Source organism: Poeciliopsis prolifica, unplaced genomic scaffold (genome assembly GCF_027474105.1).
Source record: "Poeciliopsis prolifica strain line A6 unplaced genomic scaffold, Auburn_PproV2 SCAFFOLD035, whole genome shotgun sequence".
Lineage (NCBI taxonomy): Eukaryota > Metazoa > Chordata > Actinopteri > Cyprinodontiformes > Poeciliidae > Poeciliopsis > Poeciliopsis prolifica.
In genome coordinates, this window is record NW_026562410.1 from 4489940 (window position 1) to 4512485 (window position 22546).

General features: G+C 43.8%; 1 protein-coding gene across 10 annotated transcripts in view; it reads left to right on the forward strand.

Annotated features, from left to right (window-relative positions):
* The window catches only part of mast4 (microtubule associated serine/threonine kinase family member 4), an 89879-nt gene extending 73255 nt beyond the window's left edge, over positions 1-16624 (forward strand). For all 10 annotated transcript variants that reach the window (XM_055052258.1, XM_055052259.1, XM_055052260.1 and 7 more), the window contains 17 exons: positions 724-785; positions 881-972; positions 1099-1307; positions 1394-1532; positions 1985-2117; positions 2215-2380; positions 5927-6028; positions 6549-6671; positions 7747-7856; positions 8414-8535; positions 9109-9323; positions 9436-9636; positions 10019-10245; positions 10366-10488; positions 11072-11208; positions 12290-12474; positions 12553-16624. In XM_055052258.1, coding sequence (XP_054908233.1) covers positions 724-785; positions 881-972; positions 1099-1307; positions 1394-1532; positions 1985-2117; positions 2215-2380; positions 5927-6028; positions 6549-6671; positions 7747-7856; positions 8414-8535; positions 9109-9323; positions 9436-9636; positions 10019-10245; positions 10366-10488; positions 11072-11208; positions 12290-12474; positions 12553-15989 — 5783 coding nt within the window. In that variant the 3' untranslated portion in view covers positions 15990-16624. The remainder of the gene's footprint in view (positions 1-723; positions 786-880; positions 973-1098; positions 1308-1393; positions 1533-1984; positions 2118-2214; positions 2381-5926; positions 6029-6548; positions 6672-7746; positions 7857-8413; positions 8536-9108; positions 9324-9435; positions 9637-10018; positions 10246-10365; positions 10489-11071; positions 11209-12289; positions 12475-12552) is intronic.
* Positions 16625-22546: the final 5922 nt, after the last annotated feature.

Sequence of the window (22546 nt, forward strand, 5' to 3'; positions counted from 1 at the left end):
CTGTAGGAGTGTTGTTCCTGCTGAATTTTACGGCTCTAAGTGAATGAATCAATAGAAGACTTATTTTCTCTTGAAGTACGCAAAAAGACAAAACACACCATTTACCTAATGGTCTTCTGTCTCTGCATATTCAGTAACCAACAGCATTCATTATGACTAATTAGAAAAGAATGGCCTCCCCTCAGGGCCACACAAGCTGGCACATCAGCCAGACTCCGCTTTCTTTACCCCGCCGAGTGTCTCCTGCGTTTGGTTCAAACGCCACATCGGGTGCTTACAGCGAACTCTTCGGAGGGACAGATGTTAAATAGCAGTGGAAATGTGTTTACCGGCTCCCTGGGGAGCTCACATGGCGGTTCACGTTGTTGCACACAAACAAAACGAAAACACGTACAACGGTACCTAACCAGCATTTGTTCCAGAGTGCTGATTTTCAAAATGGCTGTCAGACGTGTGTTTTGTTGCCAGATCTGATTTCTGCTCCATTTATTTTAAATTCCAGTTATCTTGGAGTCAGCAGCTCAAAGCTAATTAGCGAATAAACTCTGTTTGGATGTTTTTTTGTTTGAAATGTGCTGATTTCTTTGCATTTAAGTTTTTCTTAAATGCCCTACATGGACATGCATGTATTCTTAACTTTAAATAGCTGCCTGAATTCAACTTTTAGTTTTTTTTCTACTACTTCTTTTTAAATATATTAATTCAGCATTTTGTTCTTCATAGAAATTGCACAGCTGACCAGTAGTGACAGCGGCATTGCAGAAACTCCAGAAACAGACGACTCTGTACGTTTTTAAAAATATAACACTATATATTTTTTAACTATTCATAGAGTAGATTTTTTATTTTTACTATTTTTTCTTTACCTTCTTGTCTTCAGTCTCAGAGTCTCAGCATCGTCTTGCGTTCCCGACGGAAACCGTGCGAATTGGACTTTGAGATGATAAAACTCATCAGCAACGGTGCTTATGGGTAAGAGAATATAAAACTAATGGGTTAAATTCAATTATTTTTTTCCCCTAATTTCTCATCAACTGAAAAAGAACCATTTTGAAAGCTTTTTTCCGCTCCTTACTGTTGCACCGTTTCACTCCACAGAGCTGTTTATTTAGTCCGGCACAAGGAAACAAAGCAGAGGTTCGCCATGAAGAAAATCAACAAGCAGAATCTGATGCTGCGGAATCAGATACAGCAGGCCTTTGTGGAGAGAGACATCCTCACCTTTGCCGAGAATCCCTTTGTTGTCTCCATGTACTGCTCCTTTGAGACGCGGCGGCACCTGTGCATGGTGATGGAGTATGTCGAAGGTCAGCTGCAGCCGAGTTCAAAGCTTTCTGTTTTCCTTCTATTGCACGTTTATATTCCTTGATATATATTTTTTTTCTCCTGTCAGGAGGAGATTGCGCCACCCTGTTGAAAAACATGGGTCCCCTGCCGGTGGATATGGCCAGAATGTACTTTGCAGAAACTGTTCTTGCTCTGGAATATCTTCACAACTACGGCATTGTCCACAGGGATCTGAAACCCGACAAGTGAGAACTTGATGTTTTAAGCCAGATGTGACCCAGAGATGAAGCCGATACTGATGAACACAAGTATCGCCTGCTTGTGCAGCTCATGTGAACTGTGTCAAAAAACTGCTCACTGTTTTCTCACTTTCTGTTTCAATGTTGTTTTTTGGTTGGTTTTTTTTCCAGCCATCTTTGCTAAACTGCAAAAACACAAACCCTTACCAAATATTTTTGATCTTGTTTGTAGTTCAAATATCTCAGTACACTTGAAATAAAACAAAACTATATTACAAGTAACTTTTCAGCAATAAATAACAGTTCTTTTAAGTCAATACCTCCTTAATATTGATAAACTATTACTTGTAAGTGAAATAATTATAACTCTCACACACTTAAATATGTACAATTGATATAGTAAGACATATCAATCATCACTTTCCAGTTTTAATTACATTACCTTCATATTCTCTCAGTCTGCTGGTGACGTCGATGGGCCACATCAAACTGACCGACTTTGGCCTCTCTAAAGTTGGCCTGATGAACATGACCACCAACCTGTATGAGGGACACATAGAGAAAGATGCCAGGGAGTTCTCAGATAAGCAGGTGGACGTCTCTTAGCTCTCTTCCTCTCCAGTCTGATCTCTTATCGTTGCGCAGATCACTGAGGTGCGTATTCCTTTGTGTGTTTTGTTGTTTGCAGGTGTGTGGAACCCCGGAGTACATCGCTCCAGAAGTCATCCTGAGGCAAGGCTATGGGAAGCCGGTGGACTGGTGGGCCATGGGCATCATCCTCTATGAGTTCCTTGTGGGCTGCGTGCCTTTCTTTGGGGACACGCCAGAGGATCTGTTTGGACAGGTCATAAGCGGTCAGTGTTACCAAAGTGTTTTTTTCCCTGTTTGATATTTTGATCCATATGATATTTTGATCCATATGATATTTTGATTACCAGGTTTCTGAAAGGTTGAAATGCATGGTGATGAGGCCAGTCAGCTATTTGATTCAAGTTCAAACGAGAATTTATGTAAAAGTTTCAAAATAAAACAGCAGGACAACAGATGGAGCAGGTTTTGCATATAAAGGTTAATAAAATGTAAAAGTATAAAGTAACTGAAAGGAGAAATAAAATTTCCCTGCTTTGTGTTCTATTGATTTTGTACTATAAATCATTTCCTTGTACAATTTAAAGACTTTTTAGCAACCAGGTAGTTAATTTTGGTATGTTGTTGTTTTTTTTATTATTATTATTCCCTATTTTTGTATATCTCTGCCTACCAGTTTAATTGAACAAAATTCAAATTATTCTTTTACTTTTAAAGCAGTGAATAATGCTTCAAAACTTCACTTCAGCATCTTGTATCGGTTAGCTGGCACGATTAGGTCACCGTTTTGCCAAAGGCAGCAAACATTTCCAAATCCATAATCTTCACTGACAGATGTTGAAGGCTCAAAGTGATGAAACTGCAACTTTGCCGTTCTGCCTCCCTTTTATCTGCTGAAAGCTTCTCTCTCTACCATTTGACTGCAGCCTGCACGGATATGAAACCCATCTGGGCATGTTGTAGAAAATACTTTCGTTCTAAACGGCAAGTTGTTTCGAATCGAGAGAAAGGAAAACCCACAAGTCTTATTTCGATGCGCAGCAGAGCAGTTCAGGACTCTCGCCAAGTCAGGCGATCTTGTTGTTGTCCACTTTATGCGCGATGCTGACTGACGCTGGGACCCAGACGAAGGGAAAATCTAACAAACAAGTGTTGTCGGTCTCATCCCAAAACAAACCTCTGCTCAATCTGAGCATATTTGCATGCAGCCGTCGGGGTTTAGCTCTGCGCACCGCCACGGCGACATGCGGCCTCGGAGGTCTGGTCATACTTCTGCCAACAACTCAAAGCTGTTCGCTTTGCATGGATACATGAGGTTTTGGCTGGTTTATTCTCCCACATCCAAGAATTATTCACATAATACAGTATACATGTCCTCAAAATATCCCATCTTTGCATTACATGTATCAGTTGAGAGATGAACATCTTGGCAATAAATTATTTTATTGCATTCAAAATCATAGTGGAAGACTCTCTTTCTGAAGCAGGAGTTGCTTTGCTCAGAGATGAATCTTTATGCATAGTGACTCCGAGGTCGGAAATCGGTTTGATATCAGCCAATAAATAAGTGTCGGATTATTTCGACCTGCATCTAAAACCTCTGAAATAAGCACTCTGATAGAAGCACTCCTCTCCAGCGTCTAATCTGTCCCAGCATTTCCATCCAGCAGCGCTTGTGTCCCACACACAGACTCACTGGTTAACAATAAATGAGTCAGTTGCTCTCATACCAATTGCTGACTTCTCTGTTTATTTAATATCACCTGTTCAAGCCGTTCCTGACATTCTGCACTACAAAATAAAAATAAAATGATGACCAAGTCTCTGTAAACAAAATGGTTCTTCAAAAAAAAAAGGCTCAGTTGAGACCAAAGCAGCAGATGGACGATTTTAATTGTCCAGTTTTTGATAGAAAGAGAAAAGAGATAAATCATGCAAATTGAAGTTATTTAGTCATTTTTTACTTCAACATGCAATTGATTTAAGGCGACAGGCCCAAATATCAGCATCAATCGACACTAAAAGATGCAATATCAGCATCGTATCGCGACCGCATTCATTTTGTTGATTTTACTGAAGGCTGACATTCCTCTGATGGCTTTTACAAAAACAGACACTGCATAGTGACTCTCCTTTCGCCTCGAGACCGCATGTTAAGAATAAGCGATATGATTCACCTTCCTGAAAACATGAGGTGTTGTCAGCGCTGCAGTTTTCCAGCGAATCGTGTCGCTGTGTGTTGTTGAGCCGCTGGATAGCCGCTATCGTGTGGGGCGTGGAAATGAATGGCCCGCCATAACGGATTTGGTTCGCTCTCAATCAAGCGACGCCAAGCCTCTGAGGGTAACAGTTAATTAAAGAGGCCTGAATACACTCCACCGTGGCCTCGGGATGCACTACGTATTCACAGCCTGCGTCCAGATTTGATTACAATGCCGCTCAAAGTCGACAATCGGCGTGACACAGGCGGGGCTTTAAACATCTGTTCTCCGCTTGTGAGACTTTCCACAGAAAATGAGAGAGTGCGCAGATTCGTTCACTTTAATCCCTACAATTCAGTACAAGGTTAAGTTGAAGGAGCTCTTGAAATCGTAAGGTTCTGAATGTACGGTGTGAGGTGTGGTTTTGTTGTTTAGAGGAGATGCTTTTTTGGGGGGTGGGAGAACAAAAATCCAGCTTTCTGACTGACATGCCAACCTGAGATTCCTGGTGGTTTTTCAAACGGGACCATCTGGAAAGTTGCCGGTGCAGACACAGAGCAGTAAAGCACGACAGCGAGAGACGGGCAGGCTGTCAGTAAGAGCTGCCGCTGCTCACTACAGTAACGCCTGACGTACGGCTGCATCCTGTCGCAGGTCGCGCTTGTATCCAAACTGATGTCTCAAATTCAGAGCTGGACGACAAAATGCAGAAAGGTTAACCTAAATCAACAGAATATTATAATACAGATGACATCACAACTTTATTGAGGATTTATACCTGATGGGTAAAAGCTTGACCTGCGTGATAATGACCAAAATAAGATTTTGGTCATTGACCAAAATAAGATTTTGGTCAATAAGATTTCTGATTGTCTTTAGAGATGATTTGGCCTCAATTAACATTTTGACATTGTTGAATTCTGTGCTATGTGACTGGAGAATGGCTTCTAAATAATATCAGTATTTAACGCAACATAAATCGTATGATATACCTACTGACTAACTTCTGAATGCGGTGGGCTGCAGTGGATTTTGTTTAAGGGTATCAGCGTAAAGAGGGCTGATTACAAATAAAACTCCTCTCTTTAGATGTGCATTTCTTCAAACATTCAGAAAACCCCAGATCATCAATTTTCAGTTTTCTGGCTGATTGACGATTTTTTATTTTAACAAAAAAAACACAACCTACCTATTTCCATTTTGACCGATCACAATTATCATGTTTTTTCTTTCATGACCAACACTTTTTGTTGCTACAAAGTCACAACCTGTGACCTTGTAGATTGGAGCATAAATAAAATGTACCAATCTTATTTTATTGAAAACTATTGTACAATAGCCATGAAACAATACAGAGTTGCTTTAACTGCACACGAGATGGTTCCTCCAGTGATTTTCTGACTTATAGATGGTAGATAAGATCAATTTTACCTGTAAGTATCGGTCGACCAGCGATTGGTCAGTGCACCCCTAATCCAGTTACTCAAAATTCCCCAAATTGTATGAATACCTTTGCAAGGCATTATATATGGTTGAATATGCATATAAAAGCACAACAACATGCTCCTTGTTTCAGGTGGTGTTCTAACTAATTCTATGCTTTGTTTGCAGATGAGATCAACTGGCCTGACGGTGAGGACGCTCCACCTCCTGATTCTCAGGAGCTCATCACCCTGCTGCTGAGACAGAACCCTCTGGAAAGGATGGGTGCAGGTGAGAAACCCTCTGACACCTGCAGAGCCGGTTCTCATTTTCCCCCTCGGCACGGTTCGGTTCGCCGCTCTAAGCTGCTGGGGAAGAAGCTGAGGTCATCGTACAGCAGAGTACTTCATCCCGTGAGCAACTCCCCGCTCTGATCAATTGCAATTATTTCCTCGCTAGTGGATGAATCCAATTCCATGCACGGCCAGGCAGGCACTGCACGAATCTGCAGATTGTAAAAGCGACCGCGACCGGGCAGAAAGCCTTTTGTCATTTAGAGGACGGCACGACCAAATGTCTGCTGCTGTTGTGCTGAAAGGTCACGGGCAGAAACTTCTCCTGCTGAATTTATGGTCATTACATCGGCTTGTCCTGCAGCCACGAGGGGAAAAAGGAAACGCAGCGTTAGCGTTCCTTCAACTCTTGTGTTAAACTGAAGCGTTAGGGTTTTTTCCTCGTGCTCTCCTTTTTTTTTTTTTTTCTTCTTCTTTTCACTTTGACCCTATAAAACTTGTGTTGATCCCACCAACAGGAGGAGCATCTGAAGTGAAGCAGCATCAGTTTTTCCACAACCTGGACTGGAATGGCCTGCTGAGACAGAAGGCTGAGTTCATCCCTCAGCTGGAGTCTGAAGATGACACCAGCTACTTCGACAGTGAGTCAAAACGGAAAACACAAGCAGACGCTTTAGATCGCTTCTCGTCTTTCCTCTTTTTCGACTTCGTGTGCTAAGGCAGCAATAAAGAAAGCAGCTTTTTATGAAGATTTTTTTATGTTTTATAAAAAAGAAAAACCTTGCATGTTTTTAAAAATAATTGGTCAAGAAACTCGATAAACTATAAATCTTACATGCTTCATACCATGTTACCATTAAAATCTAAAGAAAAAAATGTTTTTTTTCTTGAGTGTTTTTTTTGTTTATCATATAAGAACTAGATTTTTTTAAAATGCTTAGAATAGAAAAACATCCCATTTGTAATATTTTTGTCACATTACAATCTCTAAATTCACACTATTTTATTGGCATTTTATCTAATATAGCAACATAAAAAATTACAATATTTTACTGCTTTTAATTTTTTCCAACTACAAATCAAAAAAAAATTCTCCTCTGCTCAAAGGAAGTCTACTACTAAAAGCCACAAACAAAAACATGTGTGGCTGCACAGTATTTCAGATGAAGAGCTCCACATGGTGTTGGCAGTGTCATGCTGTGGGGATGCTTATTTTAGAAGAGATGGGAATATTTAGATCTAGGAAGCTAAATACGTGTTTGGTACTAGTCGAAAACATAAATTTGAGGCTGGAGTAACAATACTCTGCTTACTCCCAATTACAGCCTTAAAAAAGCTCGTTATATCTCAATTATGGCTTTTTATTTTGTGAAGTTACCGATTTGATCAAAGCTACACAAGCCCAAAAGGCTTCACTGTATTTTTCATCCATTTTAAGAGAAGAGTTGAAGATTTCTTCGGTAGAAAACGCAGAACGGGAGCCGACGAAGTAGAGATTTAAGAGCACAACTTGAGCCAAGGCCAAGCTTTGTTTCGCTCTGCTGTCTGTCTCTCTGCTTAGCGTCTGAAAAGGAGGCTTTGTGGCCGACAGAAATCCAAGCTGCTGCTCTCCACCTAAGTCCTTTACGTGGCAAAGAAATGACCCGTAAGAAAGAAAAACGGGGAAACAAACTGGAGAAAAAAAAAAACTTGAGCTAAAACCTCCCTCCTTTTCAGCTCGCTCCGAGAGGTATCACCACCTGGAGACGGAGGAGGACGACACGAACGATGAAGACTTCAACGTGGAGCTGCGGCAGTTCTCCTCCTGCTCTCACAGATTCTCTAAGGTGCCTTTTTCTCTCTCGGATTAAGCGACGTAAATGAGCCGACGTTCTCATCTGCCCCATCATTCGTTTTGGGGTTTCGTTGAAATCCTCACCTAAATTTTTAAAAATCCTGCTTTCACTCCTGCTTGTTCTTTGCTGACACCCCCGCACCCCCTACGGGTTTTATTAAACATTCGCTGCATAGATTTTCTGCTTGTAAATCCGACCTGTTTTTCAAGCGGTGCGTGTGAACAGCACAGTCCAGTCCCTCACGCCGGGAGTCGTGCTGCATTGCAGTAAGCGCTCCTTTCACATCAAAACAAAACATTACAGCGAGTCTCAAAAAGCAGCACGGCGCCTCAGAGGGAAACGTTCAGTCGCTCTGAAGGGTTTCACCTCAGCTGCACGTTTGTCAGACGCGATAAGCTCTGCGTGACGCAAACAACTGCACCATTATAAAACCTGCAGAATGCATTCAATCTTAAAGATTGTTGTACTTTTTGATGCATTTCGTTGTTGATTTTGTTGTTGTTGTTGCCTGCGTGTAATGAAGCGAACTGTTTGCTTGTTGTTGTCAGGTCTACAGTAGCTTGGATTTGTCCCGAGGACATCTGGAGGAGAAGGGAGAGACGGAGGAGAAGAAGAGTGAGAGCCCCCTCACTTTGGACTCCCTAAGCTGGACGCCAGACTTTGCTGAAATGTAGGCGTGTTTCCATCTGTGCAGAAGGAGTTTAAACAGATAAAGACTGTCTGACTGGCTGCGTCAGCGCATCTTTAAAAAGTCTTAAATTCACGCATCCAAAATTAAGGTTTTGAAATGCCTTTCATTCATCTTAAAAATTAGTTTGACCTTTTAATATGTTAATCACAGGTCTTAAATTTTGTTCTGGACATTGACAAAACGGACTTTTCTGTCAGGCAACAGTTTGAGTCACACTCAGACATCTACATTGTCTTTTATTACCAGGCTAAAGACATGATAAGAAAATAATAATTACATTTATTATGTCCATAATCGAACCTACTGCTAACTCAATGCTAACATACCCTTGCTAGCTAACTAACTTGTTGGCGAGCCTTTTTGCGCCAATCATTGCTGGAGTCGGTTTGTATATTTCTAAAGAGATGCAGGTCTTAAATCCCATTCATGCTGGTCTTAAAAATATCTTTGAAAGTCTTAAATTTGAGTTTGTGAAGCCTGCAGAATCCCTGTAAACAATCTTCTCCAGTGTTGTTTGATTAGCTCATAAGGGCCTGTTGTCCGTTTATCCAGGCCCTCGCTGTCCCACTCGACAGACACGGACAGTACCAACCAGGTCCCCCGACCCGCTTTACTCCCGAAGTTTGCCATCTCGGCAGAGAGCGAAGGAGACGACACCTCGGGCCTCAGCGACCCCAGCAAGGTCTCCTTCTCCATCGGAGAGCTGCCACGGGATGAGCCTGATGTCGTCACGCCTGGTAGCACTCACAGCGGCGCCACACTTTCTGGTACGAGTACAGGAGCGACTTTGATTTGACCAATAGTTTTGATTTCCTCATCCAATTGCTACGTTAGTAGAAACCTCCTTAATGTCTTCTGCAAACCGTTTGCACCAATTAGGAAGCTTCTCTGAGCACCTGGACCAGTTGACACCTAGGAGTGAGGAGGTAAAGGTCCCCGATGGCTCCAGGCAGGCCCCCACGGATCAGGCACCTCAGACGCCCTCCTTGCGACCAGAGACCGCCGCAGAGAAGACCAGACCTTTGGCCAGAGTTCCCAAGTCCGTCTCTACCGGAGCCCTCTCCCTGATGATCCCTGCCGGTAGGTCACCGAGATGGTGCACAATCGAATACTGATTCCCGCTGCAAAGATGCGTTTCTCACAATGAGCTCTTGGTGATAACGTATCGTATCAGAGCCGAGTGCCTCAGCGAAAGCTCTTTATAGATCCGTGCAGAATTGGCCCAGCTTGACATCTGCTGCGAGATCCATTTTCCAGACCGACTGTGAGCAAACTGTGCGAGTCCAAGCCAATAATCAACAGAATTCACAGTTAGGCCTGCGGGGGCAAGAGATCCTCGCTGCTGGGAGAGAAAATCCCATTAGCCTCATCGCGCCTGCTCCAGTACCAACTCCAGGCCTGGTTTAGGTCTGATTGATTAAATAAGAGAAGCCTCTCAGATGGTGGCTGTTTCTTTTTCCAGATATCTTCGGGGCGTCTCCACTCGCCAGCCCTCTGTCTCCTTACTCCCTCTCCTCGGACCCGTCCTCCAGAGACTCGTCTCCCAGCAGGGACTCGTCCCTCTGCACCACAAACCCACGGCAGCCCATCATCATCCACAGCTCTGGGAAGAAGTTTGGCTTCACGCTGAGGGCAATCAGGGTGTACGCCTGCGACAGCGACATGTACACAGTCTATCACATGGTCTGGGTAAGGAACGTTGAATGCTACAGACGTTTTAAACTTGCATTCTGTTCAAAAAATAATAATAATTTGAGATGACAATATGGTTGTTTTGACTATTTTTGCTTGTTTGTTTTGGTGACTCAGAATGTGGAAGATGCTGGGCCGGCACATAAAGCTGGACTCAAAGCTGGAGACCTGATTACTCATGTGAATGGAGAACCGGTTCATGGTCTGGTGCACACAGAAGTGGTGGAGCTCCTGCTGAAGGTAAACAACACTGTACCCTTAAACTGGAGCGGCACCATTACATGCTGGGTTTGTGCTCAGTTTACTTAAATCCACGAATTAGCTGAAAACCATCTGAACGAAAGTGAGGAAAAACTCCAGTTGTTTTGCATTTAACGTTTCTGTGGGAGAATAAGCAGCTTCCCCTTCAACCTCAGATTCAAAACAGAAAAACAAAATAAAGAAAAAAACTGAAAAGTGTGGTGTGCTTATTTTTTGCTTGTTGTAGTCTCCTTGAACCAACCCACCTTTCATTTCACTCAACTATTATCTCACCTTTAACTATTATCTTTTCATCAATTTCTAAATTGGAATCAGATGATGATGACGATATCACATTTACTTTTATTGACCTTTACAATAACCACTAATCTCACTAAAGCGCTTTTCAGTGGTATAATATCAAACACTATAATAAAGTAAAAAAAAATTTAAAAAAATATGTTATATCACATGTTGAAAATATGTCTTGGGTCTCGATTTGATCTGGACTTTGACTAGGCCGTTTGTTGCTTTTTAATCGCACCTGGTTTTCTTGCTCACATGAATTTTGTTTCTCTTTCAGAGTGGAAGCAAAGTGGCGATCTCTACCACTCCCTTTGAAAACACGTCAATAAAAACTGGCCCAGCCAGGAGAAACAGCTACAAGAGCAAGATGGTGAGGTGTGGAAAGAAGCCCAAAAAGGAGAAGACACCAGAAAGGTAAATAATTTCTACAACTGAGACCATTTTATTTTTTCTTTATTGTCAATCCTTTATTTATCCAGGAACATCTCTTGAGACTCATTCTCATTTGCCAGAGAGACCTGTTACATATATCAACAACAAATAACTTAACACTAATAATATAATCTGCTTACCAGACAGAAGTACTTACAGACATATTTTCAGTCATTTTATTAAAATTTTGACCCTTTAAAAGACTCAGCGAGCTCCTAATATGTTCAACAATACTACTTTATATTTTTTCCACACTGTTTTTATTGAGCAAAATCTTATTTGACACAACCACGTTTAGTGTATCTGGATTTAAACGAATTGCTAGGCTTAATATTTACTCACTGTGGATTGTGAAGACTGTTTATTTACAGAGGGCAGTTCCCATTCCAGGCTGTGTGAATGAAATGCTTACAAGGCCTTCGCAGCTGCAGGCTTTTGAACCACATTCATTAAATAGTTTTGTCATTGTTTATATAGTGGCGATTTCCGTCTGTGAACATTAACATTCAAGCGTTGACGTAGATTGTCGGTTGAATTTCGAGTCGGTACACATGAAAACGCTTTGATATGATTTCAGCTTAGTCAATCCCCTGCAAGAAGCGAAACCCCGCCCAACTCTTAAGTTTTTTTTTTTTTTACCTTCTGTCTTTCTTAAAGGATTGATTTACTGAAACTCCATCAATCCACACACATCCGTCCAGCTGCCTTTGATGCTGTACCATACCCTGAAAGCAGTCGATTTTATTTTGTGATATTACAGTGAATTCAAATGCACACCACACTTTTTCAGATTTTTTGTGAAAAATGTCAAGTCTTGTCATTTTTTTCCCCACTTAATAATTATCTACTCTGAAATGATCCAGCAAATTGAAATAGAAATTTGAATTAACACTGTTGATTCCTGCTCATAACTGTTTTTTGTGCTGTCTTCTATGCCGTAAACTGATACAGGGTATAAATATATATATTATTGACCCAGCTCTGCTTTTATGAAGCATCCTCGTAAAGTTTTCATGCGAACGACTCTATTCTTAGTTTTTGTTTCGTTTCTTTTTTTTCCCAGGCGCCGCTCCCTTTTCAAACGTTTCGCCATGCAGCCTTCTCCTCTGCTCCACACGAGCCGCAGTTTCTCCTCCCTGAACCACTCTTTGTCGTCCGGCGAGAGTCTGCCCGGCTCCCCAACCCACAGCCTCTCCCCTCGCTCCCCCACCGCCGCCCTCCGAACTGCGCCGGATTTCACCCAGTCAGGTGGGAGAGTTGACCTCAACAAACAGTTGGCCTGTGTATGCCTTTCATTTACCCGTGACCTGTGCTTGTGAATTCCAGGTGGCAACTCCTCCCAGAGCAGCTCTCCCAGCTCCAGCGCTCCGAACTCCCCTGCCGGCTCCGGCCACATCCGTCCCAGCACGCTGTACGGCCTCGGCCCCAAGCTGCCGAGTCAGCGGCTCCGACAGGGGCGTCGAAAATCCGCCGGCAGCATCCCCCTCTCTCCTTTGGCCCGTACGCCCTCGCCCACTCCGCAGCCAACGTCTCCCCAGCGCTCGCCCTCTCCGCTACTGAGCGGACATCCTGTAGCAATTTCCAAGGCGGCTCAACCTTTCCCGGCCAAAATACACTCCCCTCCCACAATCGTCCGCCATATTGCATGCCCTAAAAATGCCGAGCCTCCTCGCTCACCCCTGCTCAAGCGCGTTCAGTCCGAGGAGAAGCTGTCCCCGTCCTACGCGGGGGAGAAGAAGCACCTTTATACCAGAAAACACAGCTTGGAGGTCACCCAGGAGGAGGCTCAGGACGAGGAGGTGAGGGCTTCTGAACGAGATCACACTACCCTGCAGAGCGTGGACGAAACGGCTAGCGAGCCGTTGCCCGTTAATCGCCTGCGGCCCGTTGAGCAAGGCTGCTTAAAGAGGCCCGTTGGTCGTAAGGTCGGCCGACAGGAGTCTTTGGAGGAGCTTGACAAGGAGAAACTGAAATTCAAGATGGTGGTTAAAAGGCAGGACTGGTCAGAGAGGAGGGAGTCTCTGCAGAAGCAAGATGCTCTGCTTGAATCTGACTCATTACCCCCGTGTGGTGATGAGAAGGATGAAAGTTTCCTTTTTCCAAACCAGAGCAAACCCCAGAGCAGCCCAGAGTCTGGCCTGGAGATCAAAGCTGCAAGCACAACTCTCAAAGATGTCCTCTACAAAAAACTGTCCACACGGGGCTCTGAGGGCTTCGGCGAAGCGTCCAGTGCCAGCTGTGAAGGCGAAGGAAGCACCCGCTCATCTCCCTGCACTCCCCTCTCAGAGCGGCAGCTCACTCGGCAGGGGAAAGACCTGACGAAGCCCGACAGACTGGACTTCAAAGCGCCAAGCATAGAGTTCACCAGGAAGAGGCTGTCGTTTGAAGACAGAGAGGACTGCTTGTGTCGGCTGTCGTCCGGCCTCCACGAGAACCTTCACTTTGGCTCCATGAGGTCCAAGAGCCTCCAGCTGGACACGGTCGTGTCTCATGACCACATGAAGGGCAGCGTCCACTCAAATCCCGAAGGTCTAACCCCCAAGCTTTACTCGGGGAGGGAAGGGAGTGCTGTGGAGAAACTCCAGCTCATTTCATCTGCTGAGTCTGCGCTGAGGAAGACTTCATCCGAGTACAAACTCGAGGGACGCCACGTCTCCTCGCTTAAGCCCCTGGAGGGGACTCTGGACATTGCTCTGCTTTCAGGGCCGAGGGTTTCCAAAACCGAAAGCTGCCTGTCCAAAAGTACAGACCACACAAGCGACACACTCTCTCTGAGTCCATCGGTACGCCTCAAAAGTCCAACTGATAGACAGATCACTGTCCTCCAACTGAAGCCTGATAAGGTGAAAACCTCTCTGACCTGTTTGCCAAGTAATGAAGTTATTTTGCCTGTAACCAGTGGAGTTGTCTCCAAAGAGCAGCCAAATACTGCAGCAGCAGACATTAAAATAGCTTCAATCATTGATAAGACACAAGACAGACACAGAGACTCATTAAAGCCTTCAGGAGTCAAACAAGATGCCCGTGCCGGTGTAAAGGCCTCATCTTCTATAGTTCATGACCTCAGAGGCCCCAGACACACCTCCCACTTCTCCTCCAGCGGGAAAACACCCTCCATACGGGAAGTGAGCAACGAAGATCAGGAGGACGAAGCAGAGCAAGAGGACGTTTTGCCAAACGCCACGTCACCAAATCAAAACGGCTCAGAAACGGTGGCATCTTTGAATTCAGCGAGGCTGGAGGCAAACAGCACAACTCCTTCACATGTTGAGGTGGCTGGTAATGAAAGGCAACGAAGGCAGAGCTCAGACTCTGGTTTGGATACGGGTCAGCATCAGAGTGCTGAGAAACCAATATCTGCTGTTAGCTCGGGGCAAGTACAGAACGTCCCCGCTCCTGAGCTCACTCCAGAGAATGTGCTTTCTAAACAGCAACCACTCAACATCTGCAACTCAGGCGCACAGGCAACAGTTCCTGTCACAACATCAGCATTATCTTCCGAGGGTGATAATAAATCCAACTGTTTAAACCCTGAAGTCACCTGCGGAACATCTGCCGGTGAAGATGCGGCGCTGCCTAGCAGAGGAACGAGCAGAGCCAGCTCTGAAATCAATACCGGTGCCTCCAAAATGGAGCAAATCACAAACACTTCCTTCAATCTTGCAACAAAAGAGAACATAAATGTGAACAGAAAAACTAACTCCGCACCTGCTGATGACTCACAGGACATGTTCCTGAAGAAACAGCTTCCCACAATCTCATCAAAGAACTCTGTGTGTTTGAAAGATGTTGGGCGATCCTCTAAACACTGTCCAGCTGAAAAAGCACAGCACAAACCATCGGAATCAGAGTTCAAGAAGGGCGCAAAGGAAAACACTGCAGTCCAGCCTGTGAAACTCAAAGTTTCACCTCCGCATGAAAATGCTTCGAGTCCTAAAGGTAAACCCAGGCCTGAACCCCAAACTGAAGGTTTTGCATCTGTGATGGATTCAAATCCACCTGAAGTAAAGTCTCACATTACAACTCCTCCAATCCCAAGCACAAAACACCCTAAGGAATCTGGAGCCACTACTACAAATGTTCAAGCAACTAAGAACATGAAGCGTGGAGAGGTGTCATTGTCCGTCGGGTGTGGCATGAAGCGGGAAGAACCACCGCAGCCAACAGAGTCACCCAAGCAAAAGGTGACCCAACCCAACTGTTCTTTTACCATAAAAGACAGCCCAGACACAAAGCCAAAACCCCTGCCTCCTAAAACCCCATCGTCAAGTCCTCTTATCAAACAAAATCTGGAAGCAAAACCAAAAGATCGTTCACCCAAAAACCAACCTCACCCTGATTCTAAACTAAAAGATAGAATCTTGCCTCCCTCTTCGCTTCAGCAGTCGTCAGAGGCCAGCCCTCCTCCCAATCCTCCACCGGTGCTGCCAAGGCCTGCAGTGAAAAAGGACACGTGCTTGCCGAGCCAAGGAGATGCCTTAGACAAGGTCAAGGGGTCTAAGGACATCCTCAAACAAGATGGTCACAAGCCTCTGGACGCCCAAAACACAACCCCCCTTGACAAGCAGCTCTCGTCTGGCCGGAAGGAGCAGGCGGACAGGAAGAAAAAAGACGCCGTTCCAGAGGTGACGTCTGCGCAGAAAACTACAAAGAGGGACTCATCCCGGGTTTCTCCCTCAACACTCAAAGAGACTTCAGATAGGGACAGTGGCAGGTGCAAGCAGCAGAAGGATTTACCCCGTAACTCCAGTAACAAGAAGTAAAAACACAAAGGAAGTTCAAATGATTTGTCAGCATCATCATGCCTTCTTTTTTTCTTCTTCTTCTTTTTGGGGGGAGGGTACAAGAGGGGTTTACTTGAGGACCGGCCAAGCTGTTACATGCCGATTCAGGTGTTGGCATCTCTTAATTTGCGGATGACGTTGGTGTTTTTCTCTCAAGTCAAATGAATGTGTGAAGGTTTGTTTGTTTTCCTCACCAAAGGCTTTGTGCAATCAGTACGTCAGAGGCTGTAATGTGATGAAGAGTCAGTGCCATAAAAGATTTCGAATTGCACTTTTACTCGTGGACTCGGAGGACCCGATGCCGAGGTCTTTTTAATGCAGTAGACCACATGATTTTACTAAGCAGTTTAGCTACCGGTGTGTGTTTTGTTTTTTTTCTGCCTGGTATGATCCGCTTGATTCAAGTTTGTCGATAAGTGGGTGCTTGTTCGCCTAAAACATGAAAGTACAGAATCATGTTCTGGTTCTTAGTGAAGGGGCCTTAGACATGTGGGGAAATAAAACCTCTTGCTGTTCTTAGCAAGGAGTTGCTTAGTCACATTCCTTTGACATCTGTACATATATAGTTCAGATTTTTATGCAATATGGTGTAAATAAGATATTGTAAAAAACAGGGGTCGGGGGGGGGGGGAAACACGGGCTTACAATGATTGTTTGTATTATATGTAAAGATTTTGCCGTGTCATGTTTGTATCGCTCGACATGAAGACGTTCTGCTCTGTGGTCTGAAGTCTCATCCTCTCTGATGTCTGTCGTGTTCCAAAACTGACTTGAAGAGGGACAACGTTTGAGGAGCTGAACTGGGGCTGTTTCTTTTAAATGTAGCATTATAAATACATATAAATCTATATGAAACTGTGAGGGCTATCAGCGTTTCCCAAGAATGTCTCTATCGCTCGTTTGGCGGTGTTTGCAGGCTAACCTTCGGCTTTGAAGAAAGCCAGGCAATTGCTCGATTTGAAGGAATAAACGAGCGCTTCTGTTGATTTAAAATCCCTCGGGGGTGGGGGGAGGTGTTTTCGTGTGGAGGAGTTCTGCTCGAGCACACGAGGAATGTGGCCATCTTAAAGGGTCGGTGTTCAACTTAACGGTGTTCACTGTCAGGGTGTTTATGCGGTCTTCGGTCAACCTTAAGCTTCACCTTAACGTAACAAAAGAGTGTTAGCGTTAGTTTGTGTCCATGGTGTGGAAATACTCTGTACCACACCTTCAGATTGTCATGTGTCCTTATTCACTCTTTGACTATTCATGCCGTTGAATTACAAACCCTGTACAGCAAACTGAAATTAGCTTAGGACATTCTTCTTAGCGGTATATACTGTTTTATTGTGGTTGGGTTTTTTTTTTTTTTTTAAATCTCTACTACTCGTATCAAACCTATAAATTAATCTTGACACGAAGCATATCTAAATGTTCCACACCGTCTCCAATAATTATTAATTGACCATAGGGGTGTTATCGTGAACCAATCGGATGTTTTCATCGCATTAGATATTGTAAAGCTGTTATTGTAAGAAGCTGCACCTTAAATGTTTGATCACCGAGTCGATATGAATTAGGAGCTAAAAGTAGAGCCGGCACCTCATTTTCATTTCCCCGCCCCCGTTTTTAAGTTCGCAGGGCGACAGACGTCTAAAAAGCACATTCAGTGTTTGTTTACAAAGCCTCTTGGATGTATATTTTGTATATTGTTAATTTGCCAAATCTGTATTCTGTGTCTCGGATGATGTTGCTGATAGCCATGTGAGACCTTTACCCCTCCTGCCAGCAGGACGTTTGTTTGTGCGGTAATCAGTGTTCTTAAGCGTCAAGTTCTTCTCGTCTGCTTGTCCCTCCAGGTCCCTTAGTTTCTCTGTGCAACACTGGTATTAGGTGAACTCGCTCTCTATGGTTTTGTCTTTTAGAAAACGTGCAATAAAAGTGTTTTGAGTTTTTGTATTTTGCCCAAGAAAAGCTCTATGGATGTCATAGATGTTGTATATTAACAGATATTTATACTTCTAATGTTGCGTAACACTGAAAATAAAATGAGATTCTAAATGATGCGGCGTGTCTCCAATTGGTTTTCTTGTGTGTTCCGCTTTCTCTAAAGACGCATGTTTTGCTTACATTTATGAAAATGCAAAGTCGACACTTATCCGAGGCGCATTAAATATCCCCCAGCATGGGTTCAGAAAGTAGTTCCCTACGCTGCGCAAAGGAAGCATTGATCACAGAAACTTCAAATTAAAAGCTGAAATTATTAGTCCACTGTAATTCTGGTATACGGGTGACGTAAAAGGTGGGGCTGGGGGGCAAAAAACATTTTTGAAGACCCATTTTCTGAGTCTAACAAAAAATATTATTTTGACTTTCAGGTTGACTTGAATCTTATTTTTTTTTGAGTCATTTGCAAGTATAAAAGTCTTTATTACAATATGTGGGTTTTTTTTAATCAGGTTTTTCCTGGCCCTCATAAAACATTTTTTTGATGGAGAGCAAAAAAAAAAAAGTGATCTAATATAACATATATTTCAACAACAGTTTTTTTTTTTGTGTAGGAAAATTTAAAATAAAGCATTTCCTGTTATGGTGTTTAAAACTTTTTGTTTTGTTTTTTTCATTTTCATCCAACATGCAAAAGATTATTTTACCAAAATGAAAACATGGAAAAAAAAATGTTTTTGTGTGTGCGTGTTTCGGCCTCATGGAAAAAACATTTTCTCTTGTTTTACCAAGTGTTTTTTTTTTCTCATCCAACAGACGTAAGAAGAAACTTGGTTTTATCCCATGGCTTGTCAACTTTCTGTTTTTATTAATTGACCCAAGAAGGATAATTTTTACCGTTTTTTTTTTTTTTTTTCTCGGCAGTACACATTTTATTTTACACCCCAACTGAATAAAAGGAGAAGTTTTAGTCTAATTTGAAGTCTCACAGTGGTTCACATTTCACCTCTATATGAACCAGCAGTTGCTGTTCAGTTTTGGTGTCTCACCCCAACACACACGTCATGTATCCCATCAGCCCACACTTCCTGTTTCAACCGAGGGGGGATTTATTTCACCCAACAACTGTACCAAAGTGTTTTAATCCAATAAATCCACAACACATAAATGGGTCAAACGATCCTGCAGTTCCAGTAGGGGGCAGTATTTCTCTATTACTGTGCCAGGGCGGGTGAAGTTAAAGTAGGTCTCCTGTTATGCAACATGTGCAGAGTGAAGCTGCAGGGAAACTGAAGTGTTATAATGCAGCACGGTTCCAGCAGCAGCTTGTTTCACTCATTTCTCAAACTATGCGGTGCAATAAAATGACATGAAGTCCCACAATGCTATGGTTTAATGTCAAATGTAATATTTTTAGAACAGAGTAAGTTTACCTTATTAAGCCGTACTGGGAGGGGGGGGGGGGGTGATGAGAGAAAAAAGATGTCACCGTTATATCCACACTTCCATCACAAAGCAGTTTGCCTCGCTCAGCAATGTCCTCGTTTCTGTTTTCATCCCCGTTGCGGCCTTCTGTCTTCAGTCTAGTGCTGTCAGTAAATCAAAGTTAGCATTGTTCATTGATCAGCATGTGCCGATGCAGAGAACCTCTCCCCGGCTTCCCCCGCCCCGACACTTACAGAAAGCAAAGCCAACATTGTTCCATCCTCATCAAGGCAGGCCTCTTCCCCCTGCGGCCATCTTTTATTCTCCCAAATCATTTGGAATGAAATGACCAATTATTCGGCCGACGGTCATCATGAGCCCAAACCGGCGAGTTGAAGGTTCCCGATGCGGTTTCCGAAAGCGGATCGATACTGATGATGTGACCTTGCACCGTGCGTTGGTATTGATACGGCGGCTGGAGGAATGTTCAGGTCTGTTTGCACACACAGAATGGGAAGCATCCAAAAGAGTAAAAACGGACAGGAAGTCTGCTCAGCTGGCTGCTAAAAGCTTGTAGCAGTCAGCATTACTTACTCTGACGTGAGCACACTGCCACAGATAAATCCTACCAACTGTAACGCTGCTTTACGGCTCTCAGTGTAAAAGAGGACTCTCCTTTTTGCCTATGCTTGCAATATGCAAAAGAGCCTTGCAGTAGGAAAAGAAATACGACAAAAATCCACTTTTTACAAAAACATGTCTCCGTCAGCTTTGCATTATCAAGAGACTGAAATGAAAAAAAAATCGACTATCAGAGTTGGATAGAATTTCCCAATATTTTCCCAGATGTTCTACTGTGTTCCCAGCTGGATACTGAGTGAACACACCTGATGGACGTTGTCAACGTTGACAGTTGTGTTTTTTTAATGTGAGCACAAAAAACAGACACCAGAACCCGGTGTTGTGACACACACACACACACACACACACGCTGAGTGTTTACATGTGGTTCACTGTTTACACAGGTTAGCTTGGTTAGATTAGGACACGCACTCCGACCACAACACCAGACTCCCAGCCACACCCAACACCATGATGACTTCACTTTTTGAGACTTCTGTGCTTTGCCATCTTAACCACAAGCAGGCGGCAAAAAATGTGATGAAACCCCTCCCCCCCAAAAAAAAAAATTTTTAAAAAAAACCTAGAGGTAGGTGCAAAAGTCGTGACACATCATTGGATTCTCTCAGACCACAAGAAACTTACAAAACGGGGTCATATGCCAGTCCACAAAGCCAATATTCCAAACAGAAAAATCTTTTTTATTTGTTTGGCGGGGGGTGACTTTGCAGCAGTCTCTTCACGAGACAGATGGTGTTATGAGGGAACAACATGCAGAAGTACTGAAGCGATAAAGTCGAACCTTGAGCTCAAACGGACGTTTTAAATGGAAAAGGAGCCCAAACTTGAAATGTTTGAGAACAAAGTGGAAGTTTCGGAGCGGTCAGCTCACATGCCTGATCTATGTTCGGACATGTGGCAAAAAGCCAAGCGTGAGCAAGGGACCCAGTTCAACCAGTCTTATTTGGAGGAATGAGTCAAAATTGTAGCAAACTGTATGAAGAAGCTTAAAGAATGAAAATCAAAATCATTTGGATGTTGTTTCAACTGTACATTTTGAAATCCTTTGACAATAAGTGTACATTTTTCAGTATAGGCTATATTAAACTATTACATTTTTGTTGTTTTTTTTTTTTTGTTAATAGTTGTGGCTTTCAAAACAAGTAAAGTTGATATTTCTTGGGCGCCCCCTAATGGTGTGGAGGTCTGCTGCTCAAAAGATGGAAAAATAATCAAAACTAACGTTGATGTTTCTTGGGCGCCCCCTAATGACGCGGAGGTCTGCTGCTTACTTTGCTTGCGCGTCGGCCTGGGTTTGCATGCAGTCCTGACTGGATGTAGAGCTTTTAAAAACAAACTCATGTGAAGTGGTACAAAGACTGAAAGTTCAAAAAGTCAGCCAACTTCTGTCTCTGGGGGATAACATGTTTTGATAAAGCTCCTAAATAACAGTTTGGATCTGTTGTTGGATATAAGTTAAAAGGTGGGGGGGAGGGGGAAAGTTTCCCCATTTTCCCTCTCACTGCAACTAAAGAACAGTGAGGAGGGGTGGAAAAGGGCGAGTGAGTGAGAATCGTCCAAACAGAGAGAGGGTGAAAACAGAAACAGAGCGGTGGGAAGACTCCGTGTTCCCGTGCGCTCCTCCTGCAATCGGAGACGCGCAGATAAATCCACTCTGGCCTGTATTAACTTTGCTGCTGGAATTTGTTTGAGTACATTCTGTGACTTGGGGGGAAGCCAGAAACTCCAGCCCCGCTCTCATATCTCATGTTGCAAGCGATGGCTGGCGGCCGAGCGCGAGCCGCACGGCGCAGCCACGGACTGGCGCGCGCGTGAGAAGAGGAGGGCGCGCGCTTTCTGGAGGAGTTTGAAGTCGGCTCTCGCGCTCGAAAAATATAATGAACAAAAAGAAGAAAAAAAACAAATGATGATGATATACTTCCCGTTTGAGGGACTGCGGCGCCTCTTCGTGCGTTTTAACAGGTCATATACTGGAGTTTGAATTCCTCTCTCCCTCTGTGGACTGCGCTCATTAAAGCTCGTGCGGTCCCGGGGATTTAATGTACGTTTTTTCAGGAACGCGGTAAACATCCTCTATGATTATGCGATAAAACTCCTCTGCGTGTTCCGTGCCCGGCCTGCGTGTCATGCGATCCAGCTCTGTGTATTTCCTGAAACATATTTCTGTTTGTTGATCCAGTCCTTTTGTGCGCGGTGGTGCAATTTAAACATGGAAAAATAAAGTGTTTCTGTGTGTGTGTTTCTGTGACCAGTTGAAAGTGCGCATTCGGCGGGGTATAAACCGGGTGGGAGAGCAATAATAGGCCGCTTTTATTTTGAGAAACAGTGGAAGTGCAAGCGTTGCAACAATTAAGAGACGTAAAAACCTGATTCTCGTGCAGCCAGGGTTTAATTGGAGGCCTCTCGAGAGGTGCGTGCGCGTGTGGCACAAAGAAAATGGGCACAATGACTAAAACCATCAGGCCCTGCGCGGTGGAATGGCAGGACGAAGTTGGGAGTCGATGATATTGCGGCTCCTTTGTCGATTCGAGATGCTAAGACGA